Below are 18,099 nucleotides of genomic sequence, written 5' to 3' on the forward strand. Positions count from 1 at the left end.
GAACGTTTACCGTTTCTGAGACGTCACGATTTCCAGGAAGAAAACACGTGGTGTCTCGTTAGAACCATCGGGAAAAATGCATTCGGTGTTATTCTGGGCTATTTTCGTGAACAGGTCCTGTTAGGGAAAGAGTTTACATGCAGACAAGCTGAGACATCACGAAAGCTCCTACAAAAGCGACGGTTAACTATTTCTGCAGCGCTTGACGTATTCCAGGAAGGGAGTGACAAGTAATGGACATCTCTCTCAGCGCTGGACCCACAGCTCTGCATAATCTCTCCAGCAACGGTGCCTAGGTGAACACGTATTTCGACAGCTGTTTCTTTGGTGTCATGTATCAAAGGGATGCCACCCTCTCATACTTGGAGGAGCCAAACTGGCACCTGCACGTGGTTTGGCAGCCGAAGGCAGCGTCGCCACTTTACAGGGGCTGCCGGTGCATCCCAATTCTTGGGAGTGTGTGCGGTAGCATCCTGTGTGCTCCAGTGGGCAGGGGATGGTGCGTGGTGCGTGCTTTGCGATCGAGTGATTTTTAAGTGTGTGTAATTACATGTGATTTGTGTTTCATGACGGTGTCCTTCCGCAATTGGAATAGAAAAGAAATGCAATGGATGTAATTACTTCTCACAAGACCTGCATCTTTCCAAACAGCAGAGACTAATGAGCAAGTGAAATCCAAACCCCACAAACTGATTTTTTTTTATATAAAAGAACAATATACCCTCGAATTTCCGTTCGTGAGATCTTTCCTCTCCACCGGAGATCCGCCAATTTCCAGGTAGAGGAGGGGAGGGGGACAGGAGATGGTTCAAATGGCTCTGAGCACTATGGGACTCAACTGCTGAGGTCATAAGTCCCCTAGAACTAAGAACTACTTAAACCTAACTAACCTAAGGACAACACACACATCCATGCCCGAGGCAGTATTCGAACCTGCGACCGTAGCGGTCGCGGTTCCAGACTGTAGCGCCAGAACTGCTCGGCCACCAGCGGCCGGCGGGATAGGTGAGGGGGAGGGGCTGTAGGACAGGGATGGGGTGGCAGGGGTGGTGATCGATTTCCTGAAAAACTCTTTAAATAAATAAATAAACTATATTCCAAACACTGCCATAAATAACTAAACAATATTCTACACATCGTCTAAATTGTTTAAACAATATTCCATACACAGCAATCGATTTCCGTATGAATTCTTTAAGTAAATAAATAAACTTTATTCCATACACTGCCATAAATAACTAAACAATATTATATACATTGTCAATCAACGACGTTATGCTACAACTAGTTACATGAGAGGCTTAGCGGACTTACCGGAAATCATTCCTGGAAGTGTATGAGAATTTTGTAATTAGTGAAAACTCTGTACTCAAAATCCCAGCTTGCTGGTGGGTGCTAGGGGGAGGGGAGGGGTGCTGCATGTGCCCCCTCTTGTCCCCCCCCCCCTCTTTGTGGATGTCTTTGTCAGTGTATAATATTGTTTTGAGCCATCCCGGTATATTAAAACTTTGTGCCTGACTGTGAATTAGACTGAGCTATCTGACCACGCCTTACACCTCGCCTTCACTGCGTTGGCAGCAGCTATTTGTCTTCTGGACACCATTACTTATTCACAATCACTGGGCCCCTGGTTCGATTCCCGACCTGCTCGGCGACTTTCTCCTCTTGGGGCAGTGACTGTGTTGTCCTCCGAACTTCCCAGATAGGGTCTTCCGGCCGACAACGCCATACGGCTTTACTCACGCCAGTACATCTCTCTATCCTTCAACACTTCACAGAATTTATCGTGCACTACTTGTTGGTCTAGCACCACTGTAAGAAAGGGTGCTGTGGGATAGGGTTTAGCCAAAGGTTTCCAGAACGAATGTATCGCTCCGCAGATTTTTTGAAACTCGCTAGCAGAATAATAGTTTCCAGGTTACAGTCTCAGTTCGGCATACCATTTCAGTCTTCCCAGAACTGGCGCACTCCTCTGCAGAATGAAAGCTTAATTCTACAGCAGTGGTCATCAAACTACAGGGATGAGCAAAGGCACGAATCAAGTGTTCGTGCAGTCTGCGGTTGTCAGCAGCATGTTGAAAATATGCACAATTTGTTATGAGACATTGTGGAATATTCCCGCCTCAACCCCTGTGGTTCCACGAAGTTCCGATAGATAGTGGCTGTATGCAGAACCTTCAAAATGGCGTCTGTAACGGAGGTGCTTTCTAACCAGAGCATCGCAGACATTCCTAGGCGCTCACAGAATGTTTTCAGAGACCTGGCAGTGAACAAAAGCCGGTGAGTCGTTGGGCGGGACCTCTGTCATCATCGCAACAAGGTCGCTCACACCTGTCCATTCGCCTGTGTGCTGGCCGGCCCTCAGGAAACTGAAGAAACAGCTTTAGCGTGTTCGTCGCTACAAATATGCAAATGAATTTCTCCTTCTCCATGACAACACAAGACCTCACACACGTCTGCGCACCAGAGAAGAGCTTACAAAACTTGACTGAACTGTTCTCCATCATCCGCTCTACAGCTCGGATCTCGCTCCTTCCGATTTCCATCTCTTTGGGCCGAGGAAGGATGCGCTCCGCAGGAAGGAGTATGTGAGTGACTAGGTGGTTATTGATGCAGCAAGACATTGGCTGCGACGTCGACAGTAGAGTGCGGGCATATAGGCCCTTCCAGTAAGGGAGGAAAAAATGAGATGCATTACTTGTCGAACGCCCCTCGTAATAATTTGCACCCAGCACTAACAGCCAAATCAGAAAACATCAACTAACGTAAAAGCTAAGCAGCGTAGTTTTCCTGCTCAGTGAAAAAAAGAATACAGGCAGAGTATATTTTAAGACGTACTTAATTTTAGTTGACATTGGTGAATTCAACTGTGAACTAAATAAAGTTGCTCCCTTGTCTCAGGGGGAGAGGGGTACGTAGTGCGGCAACTGCGAGGCTAGAAAGATGTGAGAAGGGGTATTATTGTGTGTCTTCCAGTTTTGACAAATCACGGGCGTCTGTGCTTAGTTCCTATCAGCTGCCTGGGTTAGTGAATGCGCATTATGGAGACAGTCATCTTTAAACGTGGCACATATTTGTTGCAAGGTATATGACATTAAATTAAAATTTTTGTAACATAACGCAATGAGTAGAAGAAAACAGACTTTAAAAACGATCGATTTCGCAGTCAATTGCTGTTCTTTTCTCCACTGTCTAAAATTACTGTTATTAATCAATTAATATTCTATTCACATAGGCAACAACACTTCATCAGGCAAATGCAGTGTCAAAACTTTGAGTCACTGAGGGCGGTGGCAAACTTCTACAGACCCAGAATTGAATTTTGCATCTTTTAGGCCTATATCCGTATGGTCAACTGCCACTACGACTACCCTCTCTGTAGATAGCCATCATTATTGCGAGCTAGAAATGGCGTCTCCGAGAGAACACTGATCAGTCGAACGACTGTAAGCAGCTCTATTGCTCCCGTTCAACGGCACGAACACAGAATGGCTCTGCTTGCTACATTACGCCATCTTCTCTGCCTTACGTAGTTGTTGCGTGAATCCCATTGTTAGAGCCACTGGCTATTTTTAAATCGTTTATTCTTGCCCTCCACCCCCACCCCACTCTAGAATAAATTTCAATTTTAAGGCCTTCCCCATGCCAAATTCCAGAAAAAGATATGCTATAACAGATTACTTACGTTTGATAATAAATTTATCTTTATGTGTCAACTGCGCGCACATTTTCCTTCTGTTAGGTTCACCTGTAGGGGTGGGGGTGCGTTTCTCCGCGAATTACGGTGAGGTGTGGAGGAGGCAATAACCCCCTGCCACCCTCTCGCGAATTTGCCGAAGTGCAGTTAAAATTGACTGTAGAAGGGGACAGGATATTAAATGTTTAATGAAACTGAAGTAGAACAATAGCTTTGCGAATTGACAGATTCGCCAACAGTTAAGTATCGGATCGAACAAAAATGAGAAATTAAAAATAGGTACATTCGCGCTGTTGCTCATTATGTATTGAACTAATTTTTGATCGCAAACGTTGGTGGTTACAAACGAAATCGATACTGCTGAAGACACTCTGACCGCAGATGAGTGAGAAGTGACACATAGCGGCAAGACGAATTATTCAGATTCTTCTTTGGTTTGCTGCTGCAATTAACACTCGATAAAACGCCAGATACTCTATTGCGTACTTCAGCCATTTGTGGAGTTGCGTATTAGGTAAGTTATATTCGAATATCTAGTTTACTTTTGGTTTTCAAAAGTAATTTAATGTCAGTTTCCATTACCGGAGGCGTAGTAAAACAATATTGTGTTTCTGTTCCCCATATTTAACATCCAGTTTTATTTCTCAATACATGCCACTGATCCCAGTGGCCGGTTGTAAAACCTTATAATCTCTCGCTTTTTGTGACAAGTTACTTGTATAGCATGTGTTAGCGGTCTGTATTTGAGCTATTGTTGGGACAACCTTGCAAAATAATGCAAATTTGCTCGTAGGCAATTTGGGCTGTAAGTGTTTTATCTTGAACTGTCGGCTACCGTAACAACAAGATTGAAAGCATGCATGATCAAGCACTTCGTACAAGCTTGCTTAATCGCACGTAAGGTACTATTGCACTAGGGTTAAACGTCCAAATTGTTTGAGGCTTGATCGATTTTCAGTCACGGAAGATCGTGCAAGAATACCCACTAGCACTTACTTGAGTGTGTGTACCGACAATGCGCATGCTTGTACAAGCAAACAATAGTGTTGTGAGGCAGCCGACGTTGCGGAACCATGTCGAGCGACATGAAACAAATCAATTTCAGATTTCTGCAAACGTTTATTCGAATATAGGAAACCTTTAATCGAATATAGGAAAGCTAGCCTTGTTTCAAGAGATTTAAATCGAGTACCATGCATTTTTCGTAGTTCATGTATGGTATAAGTACATAACATGCATCGATGTAATCATCGAAGACTTGTCAATTATCCAATACATGTTTTCTGAAGTTATCTTGAAATTTTAATTTTTAGTACAAATAATGCGTTAAATATGACAGTGTATTTAAAAATATGACGCGAAGGTAAACATTAGGATACGCTACAAGTGGATCTGTAAACACAACTTGTACTTTGACGTTCACGTCCGTTGGCTTTGCCAACTCAGAACGAAATTATCACCATCCAACCGAACCTAGACCTCGGGCTACACTACAAATCAATCCATCTCAACCAAAATTGCAAGAGACGTGTCCCTTTATCACATTATAACCAGCCACTTAAGGTAAGACAAATAGTGGTGTTGCATACGTTATAGTTTTACCAAATTACGACGCAACTGACCCTGTCACAGGAAAACATCTCGTTACTAAAAATATAAATTCTCTCAGAATCACTTAGAGGAGGGAAAATGACAAAAATATCGGAGGTACTTGCATGGTATTTATTAATCTTTTGCAGGAAGAGATGAAATACACTCGTGTACCTCAGATTTATATATGCATATTGAAGTCTCGACAGCTTCTTCAGTAAGAGAGAGATGGGAATATTGTTGCAAGTCTTTCTTGTCATATTTAGCTTCTCTCATAATAAGTCAAATGAAACTTTCGCTACAGATTTTTCGGGTTGAGTGTGGGTTTTAGGTATCAATGGTTCCGTTTGAGCTACATCTAAGTCAAGTGAAATTTACTATACCAATGGTTTTCGTTTTTGCATACTTGTGTTGAATGTTGAGAACATTGTTTGCTTGATTTTTTGGGATGATATTTGTTTAGAAATTGTGTCCTTGTTCTTATTGTCGTGTATTTAGTTTTACAGCACCCAAAATACCCTACTTCCCGTGCTTGTCCTGTTAGTTTCATTTTATTGCTGGAGTTAAATATTTACTGTGTTAGATCTGTTTATGTTTCTTCGCGGGTGTGATGAATTACGTCATTGTTATATTCTTGAAATAGGTCTGTTCGCCATCATGACGACGTCACAGGTCTAAGCTGACGGCTGGTACCACAACTTTCAGTTGGCCTCATTATTGTATTCTGCTTTTTTTTAAGGTGTAGCAGTGCTGAGGTTACAGTCTCTATTGACCATGAAACAATTATATCAGTCATATCAATATATCTTCAGTTCAGAGTAACTTCACATGGAGGATACATTTGTCATTTTATTAACAAACCTTTATCCCACATATTACGTTTCGCCTTTCCTTTTTTTTTTTTTTTTTTTTTTTTACGCATAACAACGGCAGAGTTGGCCAAAATGAGCAAACTGTTGTTGTCCAAGCATCACATATTGGAAGCACAATCTGATGCACGTGTAGGGAATAAATATCTTTAGTGAAAAGAGAAGACTGCTGCATTTACATACAAACAAAATCATGTATCATTAGAAAAGCAAAATATCATCAGTTAGTACAATAAGACGTACAACAAAGTTATTAAAGATGTATAAAAGGAGAATAATGAGTACATCTCCAAATAAAAAAAAGAAATATATTTGTGACATGGAATATCATCAAATCTGAAATATGTACAAAATGCGCGATATCTCATATAATTCAGTAACTAATATTTTAATGAATTATTTAGCGAAATTGTGAATTATCTTATCCTAAATAACTTTGTAACTTGTAATATACATCATTCTGAAAACCCCCAGAGGATCAATTTTTCTCAGATAGACAAGCTCATATTGATAATGAGCCTACTAAATCAGTTTTCATGTAGTTTGGATGGTGTTCCAGATAGTATTATAAAGTGACAAGTTCATTATATTGTAGAACCTCTGTTGCACAGATTATCACTAACAATCGCTTTTCCATCAGTACAATTTCCAATATTTTCAAGATCGCTGTGATCATCTCCTTGTACAAAGAGGAAGCCACAGACAATGCCTTGACAATACATTATTTAAATCAGTTATTGAATCTAAAGTTCTAGGAATATAATAACAAAAAATTTAAAAAGGGACTGTCATGTGACATCCCCTGAAAAAATCTTTCAAATCTTGTTATGCTCTTCATATAATAAGCAAAATGTCAACAGTGATTCAGAAATATTGTGCATATATCCATTCACTACTTTGGTATGGGCTGATCTGTGGAAACTGGCATTACTGGGCTACGGTCACAGATGACTGATGCCTTCTCTATCAGCATAACATCACCTGCAGTGCCTCTACTGGGCTTGTGACCATGCGAGCTGCACCATATCACTGGGCCACAACCGTGCAACTGGTTTGAAAAACATTCTAGACAATACAAATGAATGGTATTCCACCCAGATCACTCAAAATGAATCCCATGGAACATTACTGAGAGGTCAATTGGTGCACATAATGACACACTGACAATACTTCTACGTTTATGGACGGCTGTATAGGCAGCATGGCTCAACATTTCTGCAGGGGACTTCCAATGACTTGTCGAATCCATACTACATTGTCTTGCCACACTATTGCACTGAGCCCAAAGTGTTTATATTCTCCTACAACATTTATGGAGAGTTTCTGCCATTTAAATTATGTTGCCTTTTGCTTGTAATTTATGAATGTAACTTGTGAACCAAAATTTGTCTTTCTGCTCTCTCTCTCTCTCTCTCTCTCTCTCTCTCTCTCTCTCTCTCTCTCTCTCTCTCTCTTCTCAATTTTGGTTTGCCGTAAGTTCAGTGCTCTACGAGGGGACATCAGAAATTTCTCACCATGCGGCTTGGTAACACTGCTAGCATCCAGGGCTGAAGTATCATTGTCTGCAACAATTCTGTACAGCATGCCACTCTTATTCCCATATTAGTCATCATGTTGTAGCAGACTGTGAAACATGGCACCTTAGTAGACTACCTGCACCAAGGAAGAAATGAGGGTAGTGATTCACTTTTTGTTTGTGGAAGGTGTTAAACCGGCACATATTATTTGGTAAATGCAAGGACAATAATGCGAGCACAGTATGGAGACAGCTGTTTATCATGAAGCAAGATCTACAAGATGTTTGTGAATAATCTTAAATGTATTTGATTGTGCCCTAGTGTGACACTTGTTGAGAAACTACTACACAACGAAGGCAATTTACAGGATTTGTCAGTGTTAACACTTTGGCACCCCTTAAAGTTTGTATGATTGTGATGAAATAAAATGAGTAAATGAACAGAAGATTATCATTTCATGTGTATAACATGCTCTTGTTATGCTGGAAACAAACAAGATAAATGAAATATTCTTAAGTTACATAGTTTTTGTTGTGGTCTACAGTCCAAAAACTGGTTTGCTGCAGCTCTCCATGGTAATCTACCCTGTGCAAGTCTCTTCGTCTCTGCATAACTACTATAAACTAGATCAGTTTAAATCTACTTACTGCATTCAAGCCTTGGTCCCCCTCTACAGTTTTTATCACCTATATTACCTTCCATTATTAAACTGACAATTCCTTGGTGCTGCAGGTTTCTTCTATCAATCAATCACTTCTTACATTAGGTTGTGCCATAAATTTCTTTTTTTCCCCAATTTGATTCTGTAACTCTTTATCGGTTATTCAGTCTTCCCATCTGATCTTCAGAATTCTTCTGTAACATCACATTCTAAAAGCTTCTATTCTCTTCTTGTTTAAACTGTTTTTCGTCTTTGTTTCACTTCTGTAAAAGGCTATGCCGCAGAGAAATATATTTAGAACAGACTTCCTAACATATGAATTTATATTCATTATTAACAAATTTCTCTTTTCAGAAATATTTTCTTTTTATTGCCCGTCATCATTTTATATCGCCTCTGCTTTGACTGTCACCAGTTATTTTGGTGGATAAATAGCAAAATTCACCTTCTTCTTTTAATGCCTCCTTTCTTATTCTAATTCTCTCAGAATCACCTGACTTAATTTAACAAAGTTATATTACTCCTCTTTTGCTGTTGTGGATGTTCATCCTCTAGTCTCTTTTCAAGACTTTCTCGATGGCGTTCATTTGCTACCTCTGATCTAATTACAACACCATCAGCAAATCTCATTTTTTTCTTTTCTTTTTTTCCCCTCCCAGAACTTTAATTCCATTTTCAGATTTCCCCTTGGTTTTCTTCAAAGCTTGCTCAATGAACAGATGAGTAACATTTGGGATAGGTTAAAATCCTGTCTCACTTCATGCTCAATTTCTGCTTCCCTGTTTTAGTAACCCAGCAAGATGTGCAAATGGAAGAGATCACAAAGTACTGATATGCATGACTTTGCCCACATTTGGTAAGGGCACCTACAGCATGAAAGCTGCCAATATTGCCAGTTGGTCATGTGACCTTACATTGTGGCAAACACAAAGTTGCCACATGGTGGAGTTGTTCTCAGTTATTATTATCCAGCTTCATCTCTACAGGTGAATGATGGCCACTGCTACTGTTTGTCTGTACAAACTTAGTCTTATGTTGGATAGTGTTGCGGCTGATGAACATGTTGTTTCTAACAGTGCCGGACTTAAATGGACCTGACAAGGGGACAATCAGATATGTTAATCATGGATTTGGAAAGTTTAGATATGTTGTAGAGGGACCTGCGCTGAATGTTTACAGTCCTTCTCTGTAGCATTTTTCTGGACAAACATGATCCATTAACATGAAATTGTACTTGTTGAATTCACTTGGAGCTCTATATTTACATGAGTTGTTAAATATCTACTGTTTTCACTATGTATTAGTCTTTGTTTTGGGTTGACTTTCAACTTTTTCTCTCTCCCATATCATTCTTTTTATCTTTTCCTTCATGATATTCTGTCCAATACAAACAAATCTGCCAGTTTATTCGACTGTAGATCACCTGAGGAGAGACATCATTTTCCTTTCAAGTTAAAGAAAATATGGATATACATGATCAAATAAAAGCCATGTAGCTGAAACAATAGGTTGTAGAATGTATAAAAAGGAGAAAATTTGATAATTGCTTATTAAATATAGGAACAAACAGTCCAGGAGAAAATCACAGCAGTATCTTGCAAAAGCAACTCTAAATCTTCTGATAATATAAATATTGCTATAGTGTAAACTAGACTATAGATTTGCAGTCATATTTGCAAGAGTATTCTGGTCTTCACTAACAGTTCATTGTCACTTTGTGTAAGATATTCAAATGTGAAGAGTAACAACGACATTTGAAATTTTTCCAGTGAAATATAGTGTGAACTGAAATTATTAATTAGTTTATGTTTCCCCAGTAATTAAAATCCCTGATGCTGGAGGACTATCAGTAGAGTACAACTTTAGATTTCTTTGTTCACAGTTTACAATTTTAGTGCTCTTCATCAACAATACCAGGAAAGTTCATTTTAAACATAACAACACCTTGAGCAGTAAGGATGAGAATACTGTTCAAAATACACACCAGAATGTGAAATAAGGAAGAGTAATCTGTAGTGTCATCTTTATTGTCTGACATGAATTCAACTCCTGAATAGAATTTTCAACTCAAAACTGAACAAAATTTTTCACAAATATCAGTGTTGATCTAACAATTCTTTGTTCTCTTCTAGTTATTATGGCATTTCAGAAATAATGAAGATCACAAAAAAGATTCGTTATAAGATCTGCCACTGATTTAGGACTTATTGACTCCATGACAGTTCAGTGAAATTTTGGTTTATAATGCTGGTACCAAGCATAAAAATGGATAAATTCAGACTATGCATACAATGTTAAAATACATACAACAAAACTGTATGCATTTTTAAATGTGTAAGCAGAGCTATCTGAAACTGCCCTGCAGGCTAAAACTGACTGGTGTTGTTTGTAAGAAGAAATATAGCAACAATGGTGCATTTTTTTCACCAGAATGCTCTGCATCAGATTGTACTGTTCTTGTAGAAAACTGCTTAGAATTGTGAATTAAGACTCAATACTCGTGCATGTTTTCGATTTCTTGATTGGGAGTATTACCCCAACATTTGTAATTAATAATAATAAAACAATATAAAATAATTCTGCATCAGATTATATTGTTCAATGATCCACATGTTCAGAAACTTTCTAGTGATGGAAGAAATTTCTCTAAAATATGTGAAGTTACCAGTCAGTCACTCATTTTTATTTCTCCTTCATGCGGGCTTACTATATAACTAATTGATGTTGAAAGTTAAATAATTTAATATAATTATGTTTAGTTGCAGTAATATTTTAATTCCAGTAATTTACAGTTATATTCATCCAGTTATTTCTGCAATAATTCCAGCATTTATTCTCATCTGCTGGATCACTGTAGAATAATTATTATATTCTACAATCAGAGAATACTCCTTAATCTATGAATTTAGTGCTCTGCATTTGCATAAACCATTAAAAATATTTTATTATGTTATTGTAATCATGCCACAGAAATGAATAAAGAGAAAGGATCAATATTTTAAAAGTATCATATAGACATACATTACTGTAACTGCAGGATACAGTTAACCTTAACAGAATGATCATGCTGTTATTTTACAGACTTAAATCATGTGTTGTTAGTCATCATTGCAATTCCTCATGAGCATTGATTGCATTGAAGAGAAAATCATTCACTATATTGTTTCTAATATGCAGAAGGGATTACTTCTTGTTGAACATTCATGACAAATTGAAATTATGAGCAAGATTATGATTTTAATCTGGATACCTGCCTTACACATGCATTGTTCTTCCAATTTGTTGGCTAAAGAGTAAAAATCTTGTTGTATCAGTCACTGCACAAAGTGCACAAGACTAAAAGCAGTTTAAATTCCACACAACTTTCATTGCTTATAGATTATTTTACAATAGTGCTTGTGGACATAGCTTTTGTGTTAAAATGTTAAAAATTACATAAGTATGATTATAATTTAAAATATTTCATGCATTGCTTCTGTGTCAGATCTGTGACAGCTGAAATGTGGCCTTAAAACACAGTTATTTTTTCATTCTGAAGTTACAGGCAAATAGTATGATAACAATGTAACAGCTATATTTCATTATGACAGATTTAATAACTTGTAGTGAAACACTTTCAGCAGTAACAATGGATGTTCTTCAAAGATCAAATGTATTAGTCTCTCCTGTTTGTAGCAGATTTCTAGCTCATATCCTAAGTTCAAAGTTAACCACTTACTGGGAGTAAAATGACCTTAAGAATCAGCTCACTTCTTAAAACAGAACCATGTAAAAATCAACTCATGGTCTGCAGTTGTGCTATATGAAAATCTGTAAAGAAGTGTAATTGTGGAGATTTGGCATTTAATTGCTCTGTTAGATATGTCACTGATTATGCAATGATGTATGAGGAGATATTATCAGTTAGAAGTGTAGTAATAAATGGCAGTAAAGTTCTGGTAGAATGTAAACAATTTAGGAATAAAGGAGACCATGGACTGAATAGCAGAAATGTTGAGTCATTGACAGGCACATACAGAAGACAAAGAAAACGTGCTAGCTTTTGGAATCAATCTCTCTCAAGCTAGAGTACAAATACACACACACGCATGTACACATGCACGCAAGCACGCACATACGCACGCTCACACACACACACACACACACACACACACACACACACACACACACACACACACACACACACACACACACACACACGCACACACTCACATATACACACACACAGACATAAGCCTGTGCCCCTACATAGTGCTGGCTAGATGCACAATGGTCATTGTATGTGCCTGTCGACAGCTCAAGGCTTCTGCTATATAGTTATATCTTAGTACAAAAAATATCGTTGGCAAGAGACTGGAACAATGTAGTTTGATTTGATTTGATTTAATTCATTTCATGTTCCATAGGTCCAACTGTGTTGGATACACAAGGATGTGGAACGAGTCAGTTTTTTACAAATACAATCTGATAATCTTATAGCATATACAGAAATTTGAGTACATAATTATATAAAAATCTATACAGTAAATTCTTTGGGTAGTAATACATATTTTCTTAGACTCATTAAAACACTACAGAAAACAGATACAGAGCACACACAGATACAGAGCTCAGGTTAAATAACATTCTTAGTGTCATAATGTCAACTTGTATTATATAATATTAAAATAGTACAATTTATTTAGTTAAAAATTCATCTAGACTGTAAAAAGCTTTTTCTAGCATAAATATTTTTGGTCTTTTCTTAAACTTACTCTTGTTATGAATCTCTGTCTCTATTTCAGGAGGAAGAGCATTGAAGAGTTTTGCTCCAGTGTAGTGGACACACTTTTGTGCCAAGCTCAAATTTCTGAGCTCGCTGTGTATGTCATTCTTCCTCCGTGTGTTATGCTCATGCTAATTACTGTTTGGTTGAAATATCTCTGTATTTGCGCAAACAAAACACATGAGAGGAAAAATATATTGGCATGTAGTTGTCTATATTTTAAGTTTATGAAAACTATTTCTACACGAGTCTCTTGGGCGCAGTCTACATATAATTCTTAAAGCTCGTTTCTGTGCAATGAACACTTTCCTTCCTAATGGCTGGTTTCCCCGAAAAATAATTCCGTACTCAATGAAAGAATGAAAATAGCCATAATATGCCACTTTTGCAGTGTTAGGTTCAACACATGTAGTGACAACCCGTAAAGCATAGGTAGCAGAACTAAGCCTCTTACAGAGATCAATAATATGTGAAGACCAGTTCAGTTTCTTGTCAATGTGCACTCCAAGAAATTTTGTTGTTTCCATTCTTACTATTGGTTGATTACCACATGTCACACTTCTCTCTCTCTCTCTTTTTCTGTTTTTGTACAGAATTGAATAAAGCTGGTCCTATTGGAATTTTATGAGAGACCATTCACCTTAAACCAATTAACCACATCTGAGAGTATGTGATTAATGAGTTCCTCAAGATTGTTGTGTGTTCTACTGCTCATAAAACTTCTGGTATCATCAGCAAATAGTGTAAATTTACACAGCAGGCTTGTGCATGATGGTAGATCATTTATAAAAATCATGAATAATAGTGGCCCAAGAATTGAGCCCTGAGGCACTCCACATGTAATGGAACTCCATTCAGAATCTGAGGAAGTTTCACATACTCCACCTGAGCTATTCAAGACAACTTTTTGTTTTCTGTCTTGGAGGTATGACTGTAGCCAATTGTCTGCAACACCACTTATTCCTACTAATTTTCCTTTTTGCAAGAGAATCTGGTGATGAACACAGTCAAATGATTTGGATAAATCACAGAAGACACCAAGTGCTAGCATTTTTTCATTAAGGGTTTCTAGAACTTCATTTGCAAATTCGTAGACTGCGTCTTCTATTGAATGGCCCTTTTGAAAGCCAAATTGGCTCTTGCTGAGAACTCCATTCTTCACGAGATGATCAGTTATTGTTACATGTATTAGCTTTTCTAGAATTTTGGAGAAAGCTGTCAGCAAAGAGGTAGGTCAATAGTTAGTTCAGCTTTATTGCCCTTTTTGTACAGGGACTTCACAATGGCATACGTAAGTCTACTGGGAACAACACCTTTCTGAAGGGAAGCATTGAAAATATGACAGAGAATGTCCCTTATCCACACGACAAGAATATTTCAATAAATTGTGAGATATATTATCAACCCCTGCAGAGTTCGTACTTTTTAGAGACATGATGATGTTTTGAATTTCTTCTACAGTGACAGGATTAAGGTGCATTTCTGAAATTGTGTTTGAATATACTGTTTGACAAAGAGTTACAGCTTCATCAACATTGGGCTTGCAACCAATCTGTTGAGTTACTGATAGGAAGTGTTTATTAAAAATCTCAGCCACCATTTTGGGGTTATCTACTAGGGTACCGTTTATTTACATCTTCTTTACTTGTTGTATCTCTTCCTGTTTCTTTTTTTACAATGCTCCAAATTGTTTTTATTTTATTTTTAGAATTATCTATTTTCTTCTCATAATAAAGGGCTTTTGATTTCTGTATTAGTTTCTTCAAAATTTTACAGTATAATCTATAGTGTTCCCATTTTTCTACATATTTACAGAATCTTATTGCAGCATAAGTTTCCCTTTTGGTTTTACATGACTGTTTTATACCTTTCGTAATCCAAGGCTTACTTACAGAATTGGAAGCACTGTTTCTGACCCATTTCTTGGGAAATATTTCTTCAAAAAGAGCACAGAATTCTTTTATAAAACAGTTACATTTAGTATCAACATCATCATGGCTATATACTAAAGCCCAAGCCATTTGCTGCAACCTGTGGCTGAAAGTTCCATTTGGCTCTTCATTCATTACTCTTATGAATGTCCATTGAGGAAATTCTTTTTTGAACAGATTAACTTCTTAAGTCTTGGGAATGTGGTTTATCTATGCAGCTAAATGAGAGGCTATTTGTTTTGTGCCACACATATTTCACATCTTTGTATGTATGAAGCATCTTCAGTGGTGATTTTGTAGTCTTAAAGGCCATATATGCCATCCTGGAGTCCTGTTTGTGACAACCAACACACATTGAAAGTGTTTGAGTGAAATGTACTCAAAAACACCAAAAGTCAGACATCCTGGTCTATGCCAGACTACTGAGTACAATTCCAGGATGATATATATGGAACAATAAGATCACAAAATCAGTACTAAAGATGCTCCATAATTAAAAGAAGTGAAACATGTATGGCACAAAACAAACAGCCTTTCATTTAGTTGCACAGATGAGCCACATCTCAAACAATATAAAAACAACCAGGGCAGGCAGAAAACTTAACAAATGTCTGCTGGTCTTTATATGTGTGGATGGATATGTGTGTGTGTGTGTGTGTGTGTGTGTGTGTGTGTGTGTGTGTGTGTGTGTGTGTGTGTGTGTACCTGTCCTTTTTTCACCCTAAGGTAGATCTTTCCACTCCCAGATTGGAATGACTCCTTACCCTCTCCCTTAAAACCCACATCCTTTCGTCTTTCCCTCTCCTTCCCTCTTTCCTGATGAAGCAACCGTGGGTTGTAAGGTACATCTTCTTAGTTTTTAGATATAAAAATTGATTAATGTATAGATATTTTAAAGTTGTGATTTTAGCAGGAAGGAAAAGAAAATGAAGCAGTATTTTATTACATATTTGAAGAGTTATAAGGAGCATTGTCCACTTCATACGTATTCTATAAAATAACAATGCCTGGAGATGTAAAACATAACTATCACATATGTTCACTTGTACATAAGTTAAATGGTAGGCGTCTATTTACTGATACGATAATGAGCAATTTTAGTCAGTCTATAAAACAGTTTGCTTATAAAATATTGTTTTCCAGATCAGTTGTTGTTGTTGTTGTTGTGGTCTTCAGCCTAAAGATTAGTTTGATAAAAGCTCTCCATTCTAGTCTATCATATGCAGGCTTCTTCATTTCTGCATAACTACAGCAGCCTACATCCCTTTGAACATGTTTACTGTTGTCAGGCCTCAATAACCCTATAAAAATTTTACCCACCACACATCCCACAATTATCACATTGACTAGGGTGTATATTTGCACATTTCTTGATTGTGTGAGACCAATACTGAACTAGCTACAAAAACCCCTGTTTATTGAGTAATGCAAGCAATTTGAGTTCACACTTAAATTAGGGTGTGAAGCTACTTATATTCTAATAAAACTGAGTGAGTAACACATACAAATCTAGAAAATGTTTTATCAGTCCTTACACAAACCCTGCATGATAAGACATGAAAATGAAGTTGTTATTGTCAATTGTACCATTAATAATCCAACAACACGGTCAAGTCAAATCAGGGAAGAATGGTGGTACTCTGTAGAGATATCCAATCCAAAGTTCCGTCTAAATGTGCTAACATCGTTAGGTGTCTGGAGAGCACCTCAGACCACAAAGATACATAAATCTCTGATAACCATTTGTATTATCATAGTCCCAGAATGATGAGCAATATTCAAAAATTGGTGAAGTGAGTTCTCTATATTCTATTTCTCTAAAGAATGAATTACATTACCTCATAATTCCTCCACTGAAACTCATCCCGTCATCAGCTCTTCCTGCTGAGAGATTATGTTGTGATTCCACTTTAGGTTACTCAAGAAAGTTACTTCTTACACATGCAGATTGTTGCAAGAAAAGTAGATTAGTAACACAAAGTATACATAATCATTTCTCCTGTACCCATTACAAGAATGAAAAAGGAACAAAGTTGGAAATAAGCTAGAAAAAAAGGAGTCTATCTCTTCCGCTTATAGTATTTTGCATAGTATAGATATACATATAGATGTAGAATAGTAGAGGTTCCTAATTTTAAACTGGCAGTCTTATAAAACGAAATGTGGATGCATAAACTATTAACTTAATTAAACTGTTTTCTTTGGCAGCATACAGAATTATAAAGATTTTGTTGCGAATTTGAGAATGTACCAGTCACGAAGAACAATGAGAGGAGCACAGTATAGAAGATGTTACTACCAAAGGGGAAGAGGCAGACAGTTAACACGACAAGAAATTGCACTTCAGGATGAGCTGCAGCATTTAGTAGATTATCTACATAAACAACCATTTGTGACTCCAGAATGTGATGACCTTTCAAATTCAGAGACTGAAACCACATTTTTGCAGCAGCAACCATTGTTGTATACACCTCCAGTGCTACAAACTATTATGGAATTGGAGAAAGGGGATCTGCAGGTAACATTTTTTGCTTCTTGAACAAATTTTCTGCTTGCAGCCTTAGAGAGAAGGCTTGAATTGCCAACTATCATTGCAATTACAAATAATGAATTTGTTAAATGATCTACAGGTGAAGAAAGGTGTGATTCCAAAACAAAATGATCCGCCAAATGTAAGTCTGTCAGAGCCAAACATTAAGTTTACACAGGAGCAACAGTTCATGCCAGAATCTCCAGTACCAAAGCCAATGAATTAGAAGCAAGGGGCCAACAGGTAACTGTTTTCATTTATTGACAAAATCATCCTTTGGAGTAGATGTACATTGCAGTTTCACAATAATTTGGGTAACACCACTTTCTGATTTGCTCTCAGGACTGAATAAGATGTATTTTCTTCATCAAGATAAAAACTAAGGTAGATTTGAGGACAGTATCAAAAGGGAAGGCATCCTTTAATGGCATCTGCCATCATGAAAAACAGCATCAGCTCACTGCAGCATGTCAAGTGTGACAGCCATGGATGGTGTCCCTGACCACTGTAAATCATGGAGCTCCACCGAACTGCCTTCT

At 37.7% G+C, this 18,099-nt stretch overlaps 1 protein-coding gene across 1 annotated transcript in view; it reads left to right on the forward strand.

Annotated features, from left to right (window-relative positions):
* Positions 1–17,786, forward strand: part of LOC126298054 (soluble scavenger receptor cysteine-rich domain-containing protein SSC5D-like) — a 113,580-nt gene extending 95,794 nt beyond the window's left edge. The window contains exons 2-3 of the mRNA XM_049989373.1: positions 17,239–17,548; positions 17,661–17,786. Of these exons, the coding sequence (XP_049845330.1) occupies positions 17,239–17,548; positions 17,661–17,786 (436 nt within the window). The remainder of the gene's footprint in view (positions 1–17,238; positions 17,549–17,660) is intronic.
* The last annotated feature ends 313 nt before the right edge of the window (positions 17,787–18,099 follow it).

The sequence above is a fragment of the Schistocerca gregaria genome, chromosome X, assembly GCF_023897955.1.
Source record: "Schistocerca gregaria isolate iqSchGreg1 chromosome X, iqSchGreg1.2, whole genome shotgun sequence".
NCBI classification, from domain to species: Eukaryota; Metazoa; Arthropoda; class Insecta; order Orthoptera; family Acrididae; genus Schistocerca; species Schistocerca gregaria.